Consider the following 15,589-nt stretch of genomic DNA (forward strand, 5'->3'; position numbering starts at 1 on the left):
AGAGCCAGGGGGTTATATTAAGAGAAAAGACTCCACATTTCCAAGATTTTAATTTTGAATTTACAAGGAAAAACTTTTTTTTAATTTACCATTAAAAATATTTTCTCATGAATTTAAAACTTTAATCTCTTAAATTTTATCTTTTGAATTGAAAGTTTTTTCTCTGAATATTTTCCTTTCTTATTTTACCTACAATAGCCCTAAATCTCCGTCTTAAATTCTGATCTCTCTCCTCTACAAACTTTTTCTCTGAATAATCACAGAGCAACTTGAAATATGAAATTATTTTACCAACATTTTTACATCAAATTCAGGCCAAAACTACCAACCAACAGATGAAATTACAGTTAAAGATGTCACTAATTATAACTCTGACCACCATGGGTCAAACAGCTAAATGTGACACTGTTGTTAACCCTGATTTAATTCATAAAGACATAATAAATGATTTATTATCTTGTTGGATCACCGAGTCGAGAACGTGAACACCCTGATGATCAGATTTACCTTTTTTCGTCTACTCAAGTTAATAATCTGCTGGATTTGAGCACCTCTACTGTCCTTGTTTGAGATTAAATAGATCCAAAACTGAAGGTCAGATTCACCTGAGGAATAAAACATAATTTATGATAATAGAATACAAAATAAAAAATAATAAAGGTCTATATTTTGTGCCAAACAGCCACATCCCAGCGTTTTATTGAGCATCATCATCATCTTACGACTCATGTTCAGGAAGCAACACATTGTGTCGGAGGTCCAGCTGCTCTAGCTGATGATCTACAGCGTTTTGAGGGGGGGGTTCAGGAGAGAGGCCTCTTGGTTATGTCCTGCTCCGTCAGGTAGTAGTTCAGGTATCCTCCCAGAGCTCCAACCGCCACCGCCGTCATGTGACTGGAGCAGCCGTCTGAGAAGTGTACACAGAAGATGGAGAGAGAGAGAGAATACGTTAAACACCAAAACCTCATAAAAACCATCGATACGCTTCATTACAGGTCAAAGTTCTGCATTCAAACTTTCACTTAGATGAAAGTCAATTTAAGGAAAGAAGGGTAGAAACAGAAACTTTGAATTACCTCTATTCAAACAAACCAGTTTCAGTTATTATTTATTATTATTTTGAGTAGATCAAATTATATATCATATCCTGTTATACATCATATTATATCATATTCGATTCGATATTTTGGTAGTCCTACCTGGCAGTATTTTCTCCCTCCTCTTGACTCTCCTGTGAGGCTGCAGCTGTTCCAGCAGCTCGTCTCCGATGATCTGAGAGATGATGCTCTCTGAGGAAACAAACAGAGAAGATGAACTCTTCATCCACCTTCATCCAGGTAACGACCTCCATGTTATTCAGATGCCTGCTCAGGAATAAATTAATCTTCATTTACACCACCTTTAAACCTTTTTTGTTGAAAACTGGGTGATAAACATAGTTTTTTTAACTAATTTCTGACAAGAATGAGATCTCAACGTTGATCTAAACAGACAGAAAAGTCTTGGAGCCACCACTTAAGCTGCAATTCAATACATTAAAAAAATGGAGTGGTGTAAATGTTTGACTCACTTATGTCCACAAAACTGGTTCAATGTTTTCAGATAAAACACAAGATATACAGATTAAAAATGTAAATAGACAGCAATGCTCCTTGGAAATAACAAGATAATTATGATGCATTTGTTTTGTTTCGTTTTTTAAACTGCTGTCCAAACACTCACTGTCTCTCCCGAAGCAGCCCACCTCCTCGTCCTGCAGACGGAGGATGTGCTGCAGCCAATCAGCTTTGTAGAAGTCGGAGAAACCACTCAATCCACAGATCAGGACTGTTGATGGAGAGCAGAGCAGCTAAAGTCAGTAAAGACATTTAGGAACCTTCAGTCACCTCCTTTATCCTTTAATAACAAGACATTTAGCTAACAGTTAAAGGAGCAGTTCTTAGGATTTACTGGCATCTAGTGGCGAAGCTGAAGATTACAACAACACAGTAAACGCAACACACTTTAATCCTTTAATTGGTAAATCAAGAATATGAATAGAACATCAGTCAACGATCAGAATAATCATTAGTTACAGCCTTATATGTATTAATGTACTATGATTTTTATGAGTTTAAGGACTCCGTTTTCAACTTTTTGAAAGCATGACAATCTCCAGATTTTAAGTTTCTTACCTGCAAAACATATGCAGTTTGAAAAATCAGTAACAAAATATTTAGGAACACATGTTGAAATACAATCTACAAAAAAAGAGAAAGAGAAATAGTCTGAGGAGGATGAGGTGATTAAAATCTTACTGTTTTCGATGAAGATGTCCACCGTCTGCTCCGTCAGCCCGTCCCTCATGATGTCCTGGTTGGTCTTCATCATGTTGGAGCAGAAGATCTTCTGGTAGCTCAGTTCGGTCATGTTGGCTCGGGACGCTCGTGTGTCGCCCTTCAGCAGGTTGGTGCAGCCTTTCTGAGACGAAAACACAAAGCAGAAAGTCAGAGGAGATTTTATAAAGAGATGATGATTCTGGTCAAAAACATATTTTTATTTTAGCATCTGATGAGAATTCAGTGCAGGTGCTTTTTTAAGAAAACCACATGATAAAAGAAGATGTTTGCTGTTCCTCTTCTTTAAAAAACAGTTGGTTTGAACGTCCCTCTCTTTGTTTTGTAATGAATATTCCTGCTCATTGACCTCTCTGACCTCCTCCTTCCTTTATTCCTTGTCAGCTCATCCATCGTCTGTGAGACCTCGCTTGCGTAAAGTTTAACCAAGCTTGGTTTTTAATTATGATTTAAAGAAATAGTTAGATTATATTTATTTTCTTTCTCACCGAGAGTTAAATGAGAACATCTACGTCACTCCTCCTCAGTCCAAATACGATCACTTCCTGTTCACTTTAATGACTGAGCTTTGGAGGTGTTGGTAGGCTTACTTCCAGTCTTTATGCTAAGCTAATCTGATCGCCTCCTCGTTCTCCAGCTATAAACTAAATGCACAAACATGAGATTGAAACAAATGATTGCTTTAAGAATTTAAATTCATACTTCATATCTCATATCTGATGTGTCTTAGAAAGAGAGAAGGACTGCAGAACTTTCTCAAAATAGGATTTAAAGAGCCATCGTACACTGCATGAAAAGTTTCTCTCATGGAACATGTTTTAACCGTAATAATAATCTGTTGTTCATGTGAAAGTTCAGCCAAAACATCAGCTTCAATCTGTGGTTTTTAAATGCTTTTCAGTTCCCGATGACATAACTCAAACGCCTCACCATTCTTCCGATCATGAAGTAGAGCAGCTGGTGGGACAGGGAGTAGTGAGGACAGCCGAAGCGAGTCATGGTGTCTCTGCAGGGTTTGGTGACAATGCAGGGCGTCCCGTTCATCTTCCTGCTCAGGACAGAAGACGACACGTCAGCTCCCTCACATAGAAATAACATTCATCTTTTGGTTTCTTCAGTTTGTTTTGTTCTACACATAGTTTGAGACTCTAATTATAATTTACAGGGACAGAAAAAACAGCAGCAATTCCTCACTTTTGAGTCATTTTTTGGTATAAATTTGTATTATTTTTTTAATCAAAGTGGTTTACCTTTTTTTTTTTTTTTTTTTTTTTTCGAGAATTTTATCTATGAGTCAAAATATACTTTTAATGACTATTTCTTTTTCCTTAACCCTTTGAACACCGAAGTAGTTTTGGGCCATTTTTTGCTTCTGTCTCATTTTTCCTTCTGTGGCTTCGACAAAATGTACCAGAACACACAACATTAAGATCAAACCCCCCAAACTAAAAATAAATCTGGTTTAAATTGTAATTGTTGTGGCAATTTATTACTTTATTCTCTATGTAACTTATATCCACCTATGTATACCATACTTTCACTTAACTGTTTACCAATGTCTTCTGTTTGAGTTTACTCTTTGACCAAACAACTGTATCATTTTTTATGACCTGCTGTAATCTAACTGACTGACTGGATTGTGAGCACACAACGTCCTCTCTCCGAAGCAGACAAAACAAGGCCTGGCAAGGCCTTGACAGCTTAGCTCCATCGAAGAAGAGTGTCTGCCTGCAAAGGGGGGGACGAGATAATGTGCAGCTGGAACAATCTGTTTAGTTTTGTGTGAAACATATATATGCTCTGCTAAACTCTTTAACCGGGGTTAGACCTCTGAACCATCCGTGGGGAAGGAGCTCTATCCATTCAGCTGAATTATTCTAAGTGTCTGTTCAATAAATGTCTTAAAGACATTTGAGAGTTTTTTGGGTTGCACTCAAACAAATTTTGCCCAAATTTAAACACTTGACTGCACTGAAAACAAATGTAACAAAATAAAAATAAAATCAGACAAATAAAACAACATTTAGATCTTTTTTTGATTGATTTCGACAGTTGTTTGTTTAGTTTAATTATTTTTTTGTTCAGTATATTTAGTTTTTATGGCTTATTTGTTTGTTTAAGAATAAATATATGAGTAGGCAGTTACAGGACCAGCATGCAATGGGGTGGCCTATGTTTTTTTTTTTACCAGAACAGGAGAGTCAGCGATGGAATTTATATGTTAATTTGTTTGCCTGCTTGTTTTTTTGCTAAATAAATCAAAATAATCCCAAAAGGAACTCCTTGATTTAACCACAAACCCATCGTGCATCAGTGGCCCTTAGATTTAAGTTAGATTTTGGGGATAAATGTCCACTACAGACGGACTCTGGCTGTATCAGACGGGTCGTGAACCTCCGTCTGTGAAAGTCACCTCCTCCATCCCTCTGATATTTCTGGAGGTGAAATCAATTCATCCGTCATGTGTGTGTCGTTCTCTGAGTTAACATTCAACAGTACCAGGTTCCCAGCAGCAGCGTCAGACATTTGTCGCTGAGCTGCTCGTCGTAGCACTCGGTGGTCATGGTGGAGGGATACACCAGGCTGCGATCTGCTGCTCGTAGCACTCGGTGGTCATGGTGGAGGGATACACCAGGCTGCGATCTGTGGAGCTCCACTCCTGAGGAATCAACCAGAAGCTCCAAGACATCAGGGGCTCGAACTCTGAGGGGGGGCGGGAGAGACTGTGAGGAGGTATTATCTGATTTCATACAGGTAAAGTCAGTATAAGAAGAAGTATTCAGATCCTTTACTGCAGTCAAAGTACTAATACCACACTGTAAAAATATCACCCTACAAGTACGTAGACTTAAGTGAAAGTATGTGATGTTGTTAAAGTAGTTAAAGGTGTTGTACTTGAGTTAAAGGGTTTGTTTACTGTTCAGACCACAGTTGACATCACACCACAGGACTTCTGGGTAATGAAGTCTTTCCCCTACCCTCACCTCTGTAGTACTTGGGGTCGTTCTGCTGCAGAGCGGCGACGGCCTTGTCGAAGCTCAGATCCAGACGTTTGACCAGAGCGACGGCGGTGGTTCTCTGAGCCCAGCTGACCGGGTCGCTGTGAGGCCACGTACGAACCGCCTCCTTCAGCTCGGCTGAGACGCAAAAAAAAAAGGAACCAGAATCAGAGGAAACGTATTCATTACACAAAATAAAGTTCATTTGTGTTAGGTTCCCCAGAGGATGAATCCTGGTGACTTTGGTGATCCTTTTACTTGTTCTCTAGTGCCACCTCGAGGTTCACGATTGATGTTTAGAGTGAAATATCTCTACAACTATAAAATATATTGACATGACACTTTGTGCAGACTTTCATGTTCCCCAGAGGGTGAATCCTTCTGAATTTCTTGATCTTCTGACTTTTCCACCATAATGTTCGCAATTGAGGTTTGGCTTGAAATATCTCAACATTTATAAGATGAATCAACATGAAACTTTGTGCAGAAATTCATGTCCCTCAGAGGATGAATCATACTGACTTTGATGGTCTGACTTTTCATCTAGCGACACCATGCGATCAAAATGTTAATGTGTCCAATCATTTGTTTTATGACCAAATACCTGCAGAACTAAAGATATTCAATCAGCCTCAGCTGTGTTTTGTGTCAATGGTCACCATTCAACAAAATGTGGAAATAAAAAACAATAATAATACGATACAATTTTAGTCATAGCAGCATTTGGAAAAAACTAATAAAAAAGCATTCAGTGTCCCACTAAACCTTAAAAACTAACTATTTGAGCTTCTTGCAATTAGTAATTCCCCTAAAAACTTCCCATAATAATCGGGGTCATACCATTTCACCAGTGATTAGTTTTAATCACTGGCCCCGGATAAGCGGAATGAAATGGATGGATGGATGGATGGATGGATTAGTTTTATTATTACAATCATTATTATTATTATTATTATTATAATAATATTATTATTATTAAGATTATTATTATTATTATTATTAAGATTATTATTGTTGTTGTTATTATTATTATTATTATTATTATTATTATTATTATTATTATTATTATTATTATTATTATTATTATTATTAAGTAGTAGAAGTGAACCACTTAATCTGAACCCGGGACAAAAACAAACTACATATTTTCCAGGTGTTTGGTGCAGCCCAGAGGAGAGAGTCTCCTTCTGCAGCTGTTGTTTTCCAGCTCAGGACGTGTTTACGTACCCTGCAGCATGAGGAACCCAACCACCCCGTCCAGGTTGATGTGCTCGTGCTGCCGCTCCAGGAAGGATGCTCCCCGCGAGAGGCTGCTCAGGATGTCGTCGATCACCTCCCCCCGCGACCTGGACAGCACTGCGGCAAACAGAGCGAGCGCTGCGGCCAGCTGGAGCCCCGCGGCCCGCATGATCTCACTGAATGAACCCGGTGCTGGAGGCTCCGGGACAGAAAACAGGGAGAGAGGAGAGGAGAGGAGGGGAGAGGACAAGCTGTGTCTCCTCTAACAAGGACGAGGACGGGGGAGGAGGGGGGTCACATGACGTCACAGAGGTTGTCATTACGAAATCTAAACTTTTCAAGTTTTTTATCCTTTCATTTCTGGTTCACATCATTTTGTAATCCTTATTTATTTATTTATGCCCTACTTCCTCAAACTTTTTAAGCTGGATAAAATGATTGCATTGTTCGAGGAGACAAACATATTATTTATTTCATGTTTCACTCCATCTTCATTTTCTTGCAAAAGTAACTGCACAAATACATTATTTGTATTTGTGTAGTATTTGTGCAGTTTTCACGATCTGCAGTGCTGCAGGGTTTTGCATGAGAGAACCATAAATTGTAATAATAATAATAATAATATATAGCCTTTTTTAAAATGCTAGCCTCATGTTATAATTCTATAAGATAAGATAAGATAAGATAATCCTTTATTAGTCCCGCAGCGGGGAAATTTGCAGGCTTACAGCAGCATAGAGTAAAGTGCACACAAGAGACATAGTAGAAGAAAGACAAGATAAATAAGCAATAAAAAACAGTAGAAAATCAACAATAACTGAAATATATATATATTATATTATATTTACAGACAGAAAAAATATATTCTGAATATTTTACAAAAGTTAGTTTCCCCAGTTAGACCTTTTTTCAAACTTTATTTATGAACACAGAATTTTACGTGCACAACAATATAAAGTATAAAGTCAAGGCTGTAGAGTAACAGAAGATTTAAAATGATGCAATTAAACTACAAATAAACTAAAAATAACTAGTGCAAATACTGGAATTAATAAAGGCAGATGGGAATTTATATATATATGAGTGACAGTCAAGTTTCAGGTTGTATTTGTCATATATTCAACATGCATTGTGCAGTAGAAACACTTTGTTGCCCCTCCAGTATCCACAAATATGCAGTAAAATACAACAAAGTACGATAGGCTAAAATACAACAAAGTATTACTATAAAACAAACACAAGTATGACAGGAAGAATACAATCTATTAATTAATTTAAAGGAAATCTCTTATTTCATTATGGATGACGTATTTGTGGTGCGGTCCCTTTAAATCTGAAGCCCCGCCTCCTGTGCTGAGCCACGTCATCACTGATCGCAAACAAACATGGCGACGCGCTGCACCGGCGCCGCTTTTCTGGCCGTGTTTGCGGTGATTTCGTCCGTTTTAGTCGCTTTCTGTGCCGCCGGTTCGGGTGTGACTCTCCCGGCCGTGTCTCTGGCCGTGGTGGCCGGGCTGGTGTCGCTGTGGTTGAGGCGGCGGGACGGAGGGACCGACCGGCGGGTTTGTGTTCTGGTGTTGGGGGACTTGGGTCGCAGTCCTCGGATGCAGTATCACGCTCTGTCCCTCAGCAAACACGGATATCATGTGACTTTTGTTGGGTTTTTAGGTAAGAATGAAGTTTCATACTGTCATTCATTCATTCATTCATTCATTCATTCATTCATTCATCTCCCTCACATCACTGTGTCTCCCTACTACTTCAGCTGGTGAGAGTAGTAAACTTTATTGATCACAGTGTCCCACAGCAGATGGAAGTACATAAACAAGAAACGTATTCTATTAAATACACTTCAGGGTCTAACAGTGTTGGTGATTGAGATTCTTGAGTGCAGTACAAGTTCAAATATCACACTGTAAAAATACTCAGTAAGTGTTTAACCCCCAGTGTAAAAACACTCTTACAGTTATAAAGGGCTAATACCTCAGTGTAAAAAGTACAAATGTCACACTGTTAAAAATGTAAAAGTACTAATAAGATAAGATAAAATAAGATAATCCTTTATTAGTCCCGCAGCGGGGAAATTTACAGGATTACAGCAGCATAGATATAGTAAAAAAAACACACTGTAAAAATACTGTGGGACAGGAAAAGTACTAATATCAATCATCTTAAATACTCTGTTAAAGTAAAAGTACTAATATCACACTGTATAAATACCCTATAACAGAAAAAATACGTATACCACACAGTAAATATACACTGTTACAGTAAACGTACAAATACTGTACTGTAAAAATACTCTGTTACAGTAAAAGTACTAATACCACACAGTAAAAATACTCTGTTACAGTAAAATGTTCCTTGAGTAAAAGTATGTCAATATAATCAGTAAACTGTAGTTAAAGTATTCAAACTTTTACTGTTGTACTATTATATATATTCTATCAACAGGTTATTATTACTCATCAATCATTTTTAAATATTAACTAATTATTATTTTCATTATGGATTAATCAGATGATTATTTTCTCCATTAATCGATTGATTGATTGGTTTTTTAAAAATTGTGAGAAATGGCGTCACCAGTTGAACTTGGCATCATTTATAAAACCTAATGTATTTTTTTTCTCACATTTTCTCATTTTAGATACAAAACCTCATCAAGACGTTCTGAGAGAGAAGAACATTAAGATGGAGCCGATAACAGAAGTCAGAGGTGTTAAAGGTAACTGGAGCCTTGTTATTATACTGAATGTATTTTATGTTTGAAATGAGTATTCAGATACTTTACAGCAGCAAAAGTACTAATACCACACTGTGAAAATACTCCAGTACAGGTCAATAAATTAATGATTAAATAAAATAAGTATTAGCAGCAAAATGTACTTGAAGGACTTGAAGTAAAAGTATTGATTGATCAGTAAAATTGGTGGAATAAAAAGTACAATATTTACCTCTGAGATGTAGTGGAGTAAAAAGTACAATATTTACCTCGGAGATGTAGTGAAGTAAAAAGTGCAATATGTACCTCTGAGATGTAGTGGAGAAGTAGAAATAGAAATACTCAAGTAAAGTACAATAACCTAGAATCTATACCTCAGTAGAGTAAATGTACTTTGTTACTTTCCACTGCTGGATTTTTCGGGATTTTTCATTTAGTGGTCAAAAATCCCTTAAAGTGTTTTTTTGGGGGTTTTTTTCAGTTGGACCAAAGATCTTTACGTACGTGACGAAGGTGATTCTTCAGAGTCTGCAGCTCCTTCATGTGCTGCTGACGATGGAGACACAGTCTCATATACTGATGCAGGTACTTATATACTGATGCAGGTACTTGTATACTGATTCAGGTACTTTCTGTATCTATCGATTGATGCACTGCATTTGAGTATTAACCAGCTGCACATTTACAGAAACATGATTTCTGTTTTCTGTTTTTATAAATACAGAAATGATCAAAACTGAGAGTTTTAAAGGACCATACCGGTGTTTTTATTTATTTATAATTAACTCATCCACTTAAACTTAATTATATAAACTCTAAGTATTTGTTTAAAGTGAATGTGATGCTGCCCCTCATTCTGATGTTAATGATCGTATCCCAGAATCCTCCTGGGCTGCCCAGCATCGCGGTGGCTTGGCTCGTGTGCGTCCTTCGTGGCAGCAGATTCGTCATCGACTGGCACAACTACGGCTTCACCATCATGGCCCTGAGCCTCGGAGAGACGCACCCACTGGTCCGACTGGCAAAATGGTGAGTGGGTGGAGGGGGCGGGTTATTGATTAGATTGATCAGTGATCGATTAATCAATGAGGTCTATGTGATCTCTGGTTTCTGGGCTTTGATCCTGAGATCACATCGTTGAGCTGTTTGTTGAACTTTCTATGTTAATATATGACTTCTGAACTTTTAAAAGGGGCCAAAATCATCCCAAACTTATTTTCTTCTTCCAGGTACGAACACTTCTTCGGTCCTCTGGCTGCTCACCACCTGTGTGTCACCGAGGCGATGAAGGACGACCTGCAGAAAAACTGGGGCATCAGGTATGTTTTTTTGCATTGATTATGTTTTAAATAATAGAAATAAAGTTCTGCAGACAATGAAGTAGAAGTAGTAGTCTTTGTGGTCATCATATACAGGGGATCCTTCAGGTGTACTGCAATAAAGCCCCTTTATTGTGAAGGGCTCATTGCTCAGGTTGAATGTGGTCTTAAAAAATTTTGCTCTCCTTAAAAAAAATGTGTCAAAGGCACATTGAAGTGCTTGTGCAAAATCAAAATGCCTCTATATTACCTGGCAAAATGTGTCAAATGGACCATCACTAGCAGCTTAATTTCATCTGAATATTATCAAAGTGAGGCTTTGCATAAAACGGCACTGATGAGGATTTGAGCTTCTTTATGTGCAACACTAAATAGAAGTGACGCAAAATGTCCCAGATGATGAGATTTGTAGTAAATGTCCCGAATAATGAGAAATTAGCGGTTAGTAGTCATTAAAATCGTAACAGTCAAACCGACCCGAACATGAGCTGGAAGATAAATCTTTACTAAACCAGTTTGTTTATCTTAACAATGAAGGAAAATTAGGAGAGACTGTTTGTTGTTTTCCAGGGCGACGACGCTGTACGACCGACCGGCCTCCGTCTTCAGAGAGACTCCTCTGAAGCTGCAGCACGAGCTCTTCATCAGACTGTCCAACACTCATCCTCAGTTCAGGAGCAGCTGGTGAGAAAAACATCACAGGAGCATTTTTATATCTGTTTAACTTAATGACTTCAGATTTGTTATAATATCTAGAAATTTAACAAAACATTATATTTCCAAGTTTATTTCTTATAAATTTGTGAGTTTAATCTCTCTCTTTTCTTGCAAAAATATAACATAATTTAAACTTTAGTCCAGATCTATAGTCAGGATCATGTGCACCGTATTAAAGGACACGTAGCACTACAATGCTTTACCCTGACGTACACATGACGCCTCAACGCACCTGTTGTGTGTTTTCACAGGTCTGAGGATGAGAAGGAGGAGAAGGAGAAGGTGGAGAGGACGGTTTTCTCAGTTTGTGACCTCACTGATGACACGGTGACTTTGAGGGCGGAGCGACCGGCGCTGCTGCTCAGCAGCACCAGCTGGACAGGTGAGAGGAGGAGATGTTAAAACAACTTACTGAATATATATATATATTTTTATTATTAAAACAGGAGGTCCTCTTACTGAACTCTGATAATTTGATGCAATCTGCTGTTGGTCTTCAATCTGTTATTTGTTTCTTTATTATGAATTTCCTATTTCTGCTGTTTTGTTTTTAAGTCTTTGGTTTGTATGCTTTGGGGCAGGGCTACCTTGTGATTGACAGGTCTCTCTCTATCAGAGCTGTTCGTATACGTTGTCCAAATATGGTCACATCTGTTCACGTGTTGCAAAAAAACTATATTGCAACAGAACAATCACGGAACTCGAGGCTTCAAAACTTGGGTCTAAAAACCGATTAGAGACGTTGCAACAACTACTTCCACTTCTTATAAACAGTTTAAACCTCAAACAAACAAAAAACAAAAGTGTCGCTTTGCACAGTGTCACAGAAAATGTTGGCGAGAATATCATCACAGCTTTTACATCAGGCAGTTACTCTTTAGCTTTAATTATTATAAATGTCCAACTTACACACTGTTTCATCTCAGAGTCCTGAAATGTGACGTTTTTTAATGCAACACTTCCTGTTTCTGATCAAACACATGTATTGTCTCTCCACAGAGGACGAAGACTTCTCCGTCCTCCTGAAGGCTCTTGAAGGTACGAGAGCTTTTTGAACTCGGAGCTTTTAAACGTGACGGCAAGTTTCTCATCGGTTTCTTTGTTGTCAACAGAATACGAAGGTTTCATCAAAGGAGGAGCTTCTCTGCCGTCTTTAGTCTGTGTGATCACAGGTAAGTCTGCCGCCGCCCCGTCCGTCCACATGTACCATTTCAAAAGTGGTGTTTTATTTGACTGTGTGTGTGTCTGTGTGTGTGTCTGCGTGTGTGTCTGTGCGTGTGTGTGCAGGTAAAGGTCCTCAGAAGGATCACTACAAGAAGCTGATTGACTCTCTGCATTTGGATCATGTGGAGATCTGCACTCCGTGGCTGGAGGCCGAAGATTACCCCGTTTTATTGGGTAAGAAGAAGAAGAAAAAGACGGCGACAAAAGTCAATATAAAAATCTGACCTTTAATTAGAAAATAAATATATTTTTGAGGGAATGCACATAATATATTGTTTGTATAATGTGTGTATCAGGTTCAGCAGACCTTGGTGTTTGTCTCCACAAGTCATCCAGCGGTCTGGATCTCCCCATGAAGGTGGTCGACATGTTCGGCTGCTGTCTGCCCGTCTGTGCCATCAACTTCAACTGGTGAGCACAGAACACACACACACACACACACACACACACACACACACACACACACACACACACACACACACATTCTCCTTTAACACACACACACACACACACATTCTCCTTTAATTTACGAGAGTCCCTTTGCTGTAGATAAGATATGATAGAACTCTATTAATCCCAAAAGAATTCTTGTGCCAGAGTTTCATTAAAAATAACAAAAGAATAAAAAAAACATTAAACATATATGAACAATAGAATATAAATTATTAAGAGTAAAATAACAATACTGAAGGTAAAAAATGTCAACTAAAATAGAAAAAGTAAAATACAAAGTGTATAAGAAGTGATACTAAAACCAGTGCCTAATGGAAACTAAAATAGAAAAATAATATTGAGAGAGATATTGTCAATAATATTTCAAAAATAGCAGAAAGTAACATTGCGCATAGAATCAGCTCAAAAGTAAAACCTGTTTAGTGACTCGTGGAGCAAACGGATCTTTGAAAGGCTGTTATTAATCTGTAGTACTGAAACTGGTATTAAAGCAACTGCGTCTCTCTTTTTCCTCAGTTTACACGAGCTGGTGAAGCACGAGGAGAACGGACTGATCTTCAGAGACTCTGAGGAGCTCGCTGAGCAGCTGAAGGTGAGGAAACACCTGAGAAAGTACAAAAACATACAGACAGGAGAAGGAAAAGTACTTCAGAATATTTAAACTCTGAGATCCAGGGCTTCACTTTAATTCATACTTTTAAAGAATAAGACCCCTAGCACCTTTAACCACACCCAGCAGTGATGTCACTGCGTCCTGGAGTACACCTGTACATCACTGCAGCAAGGTGAAAAGTTAAAGGGACAGTAATGATGTTAAGAAGTGTGGTTGTATGAAGTACTTCTCCATAGTCAGTGTATTACTACAGTAGATGGAGCAAACCAAACACCTGAATTTCCCCCATGGGGATCAATAAAGGAATATAATAATAAAGTACTGCTGTGGACGGATTTTAGACTCCTGAAAGAATCAATATCAGTTATATTTAGAATATTTTCACCTCTTTACTTTTCTGTCAGACAGAACTCTTGATGGAACTAAAGCTGTTATCTATGGTCTCTTCAAAGACACCAGACTCCATTCACAAAAACAGTAATTTAACAGTACAGAACAAAGGAGTTGCTGGTCTAAAGCTGCCTGAATCCATTTGTGTTATTGTGTGACTTTGGTGATTTTCTAAACTTGCTAATTTTTGCAATTTTATATTTTCTTTTATCTTTTAATAGTTTTAATTGACAAGTGAAATTGTTTTAGTCAACTTTTAGTGTTTTCTCTTTTTTTTTTTTTTTAGCTTTCTTTAACCTGGATTTATTCCTGTGTTAAATATTCCTTTTCATCAGATTATTGAATATTTCAGTCAATCTAGTTGAGCTAAAACAATAAATTTAGTCATTTTAGGTAAACTTATTTTACAAAACCCAGGTTGAATGAGTGAAAATGCAGCTTTATAGAGAAATCAAAAATACTGTTTGATAAAAATATTCTAAATATAGCGTACACTTAAACTGATATTTGATTCTTTTAGGTGTCTAAAATACGTCCACAGCAGTACATTGATTCGCTGGTACTTCTGTCTATTACTCCATCTACTGTAGTAAAACTCTGACTAAAGATAAGAACCTCATACAAACACACCTCTAAATGTCCCTTTAAACACAGAGAGAATGAATCGGAGAGGCTTCATATTGATCAGTTGATCTGCAGGTCTAACAGCTGTCTGGACTTCAGACTTATTACAGTATTTTATCATTTTCTTTGGCTCAATTTTCAGGTTTAAGTTCAATAAACAAAATCTAAATGCAACAGTTTGTGTCCCAAAAGTGTATCTGTATTTAATGTAAAGTTTTTACTCATCACTAAACTTTAGTAGTTGTGTTTTGTTTTTTTATGAAAATAGCCTTTTTTTCCCCTGCAGTTTACGCAACATTAAATAAATGAGAAAGTCGTAGAAGCATAAAGTGAGAAATTGTTAAAAAACAGAAGCGTTTTTTAAAGGACTTTTCTGTTTTTTAATTCGATTTAAGATCGCTCAAAGATCTGCTGTCTCTCTGCCTTCACTGCTTAAATGATGTTGATTTGTCTGTGTTTTTTTTAAAGTCTCTCCTCTCAGAGTTTCCCAGTTCGGATGGCAGACTGGGAGAGTTCAGGAGGAACCTCCGAACCAGCAGAGGACAGTGCTGGGACGACAACTGGGACCAGAACGTCCTGCCTCTGATCACAGCTCCATGATGGAGACCAGAGCGGGACTTTTAAACCACCAATACCAATGTTTTCAGAGTAAAATGCATCTAAATGTTGTCGTATTGTGTTAACAGACGGGATGAACGGCAGAGAAGTCCCGTTAGAATATTTGGAATGAAATACAGAAGGAGCATCTTTTGTTTCTCTGTCTTGTAACTTGAAGGAAGATGATTCAAGTCCATTTCTTTTTAAGAAAATAAAACGCAGCAGCAACACAGGTGAGAAACTCTCTACCTATTAAAACAGACATTAACACTCTATATTAAAGTCCTTGTAATAAGCGTTAGTTAAGAGTTAATAATGCCATTATAAGTCCTTATTAACATTATGTATTAATA

The 15,589-nt window shown here is 37.7% G+C and overlaps 2 protein-coding genes across 3 annotated transcripts; one reads left to right on the forward strand and one right to left on the reverse strand.

Annotated features, from left to right (window-relative positions):
- Positions 1-761: 761 nt before the first annotated feature.
- Positions 762-6,799, reverse strand: c11h16orf89 (chromosome 11 C16orf89 homolog). The gene is made up of 9 exons (XM_054608201.1): positions 6,563-6,799; positions 5,321-5,473; positions 4,977-5,039; positions 4,836-4,929; positions 3,267-3,384; positions 2,298-2,460; positions 1,723-1,827; positions 1,200-1,289; positions 762-907 (listed from the first exon to the last, which is right to left on the reverse strand). Exons 1-9 carry the CDS (start codon positions 6,741-6,743, stop codon positions 804-806), a joined length of 1,071 nt encoding a protein of 356 aa, XP_054464176.1. The 5' UTR covers positions 6,744-6,799; the 3' UTR covers positions 762-803.
- A 1,149-nt stretch (positions 6,800-7,948) lies between these two features.
- alg1 (ALG1 chitobiosyldiphosphodolichol beta-mannosyltransferase) lies at positions 7,949-15,245 on the forward strand. Of its 2 annotated transcripts, XM_054607156.1 has the most exons (13): positions 7,949-8,242; positions 9,225-9,302; positions 9,781-9,884; positions 10,180-10,328; positions 10,529-10,618; positions 11,189-11,302; positions 11,587-11,717; positions 12,335-12,373; positions 12,448-12,507; positions 12,623-12,733; positions 12,856-12,970; positions 13,529-13,604; positions 15,108-15,245. In XM_054607156.1, the coding sequence occupies exons 1-13, from the start codon at positions 7,960-7,962 to the stop codon at positions 15,237-15,239; spliced, it is 1,482 nt and encodes a 493-aa protein (XP_054463131.1). In that variant the 5' UTR covers positions 7,949-7,959; the 3' UTR covers positions 15,240-15,245. The 2 variants fall into 2 exon arrangements, with proteins under 2 accessions (XP_054463131.1, XP_054463132.1); XM_054607157.1 differs by lacking the exons at positions 7,949-8,242; positions 9,225-9,302; positions 9,781-9,884 and adding an exon at positions 9,897-9,904.
- Positions 15,246-15,589: the final 344 nt, after the last annotated feature.

The sequence above is a fragment of the Anoplopoma fimbria genome, chromosome 11 (assembly GCF_027596085.1).
Source record: "Anoplopoma fimbria isolate UVic2021 breed Golden Eagle Sablefish chromosome 11, Afim_UVic_2022, whole genome shotgun sequence".
In the NCBI taxonomy this organism is placed as follows: Eukaryota; Metazoa; Chordata; class Actinopteri; order Perciformes; family Anoplopomatidae; genus Anoplopoma; species Anoplopoma fimbria.

Excerpts from the sequence above, each read along its gene's own strand:
- c11h16orf89 (XM_054608201.1), bottom strand. The coding sequence starts at position 6,743 with ATGCGGGCCGCGGGGCTCCAGCTGGCCGCAGCGCTCGCTCTGTTTGCC. Across the intron at positions 5,040-5,320 it reads CGACCCCAAGTACTACAGAG|AGTTCGAGCCCCTGATGTCT; the intron begins GTGAGGGTAGGG and ends GCCCCCCCTCAG. Across the intron at positions 1,828-2,297 it reads GGACATCTTCATCGAAAACA|TCCTGATCTGTGGATTGAGT; the intron begins GTAAGATTTTAA and ends CTCCATCAACAG.
- alg1 (XM_054607156.1), top strand. The coding sequence starts at position 7,960 with ATGGCGACGCGCTGCACCGGCGCCGCTTTTCTGGCCGTGTTTGCGGTG. Across the intron at positions 8,243-9,224 it reads GACTTTTGTTGGGTTTTTAG|ATACAAAACCTCATCAAGAC; the intron begins GTAAGAATGAAG and ends TTCTCATTTTAG. Across the intron at positions 10,329-10,528 it reads CTGGTCCGACTGGCAAAATG|GTACGAACACTTCTTCGGTC; the intron begins GTGAGTGGGTGG and ends TTCTTCTTCCAG.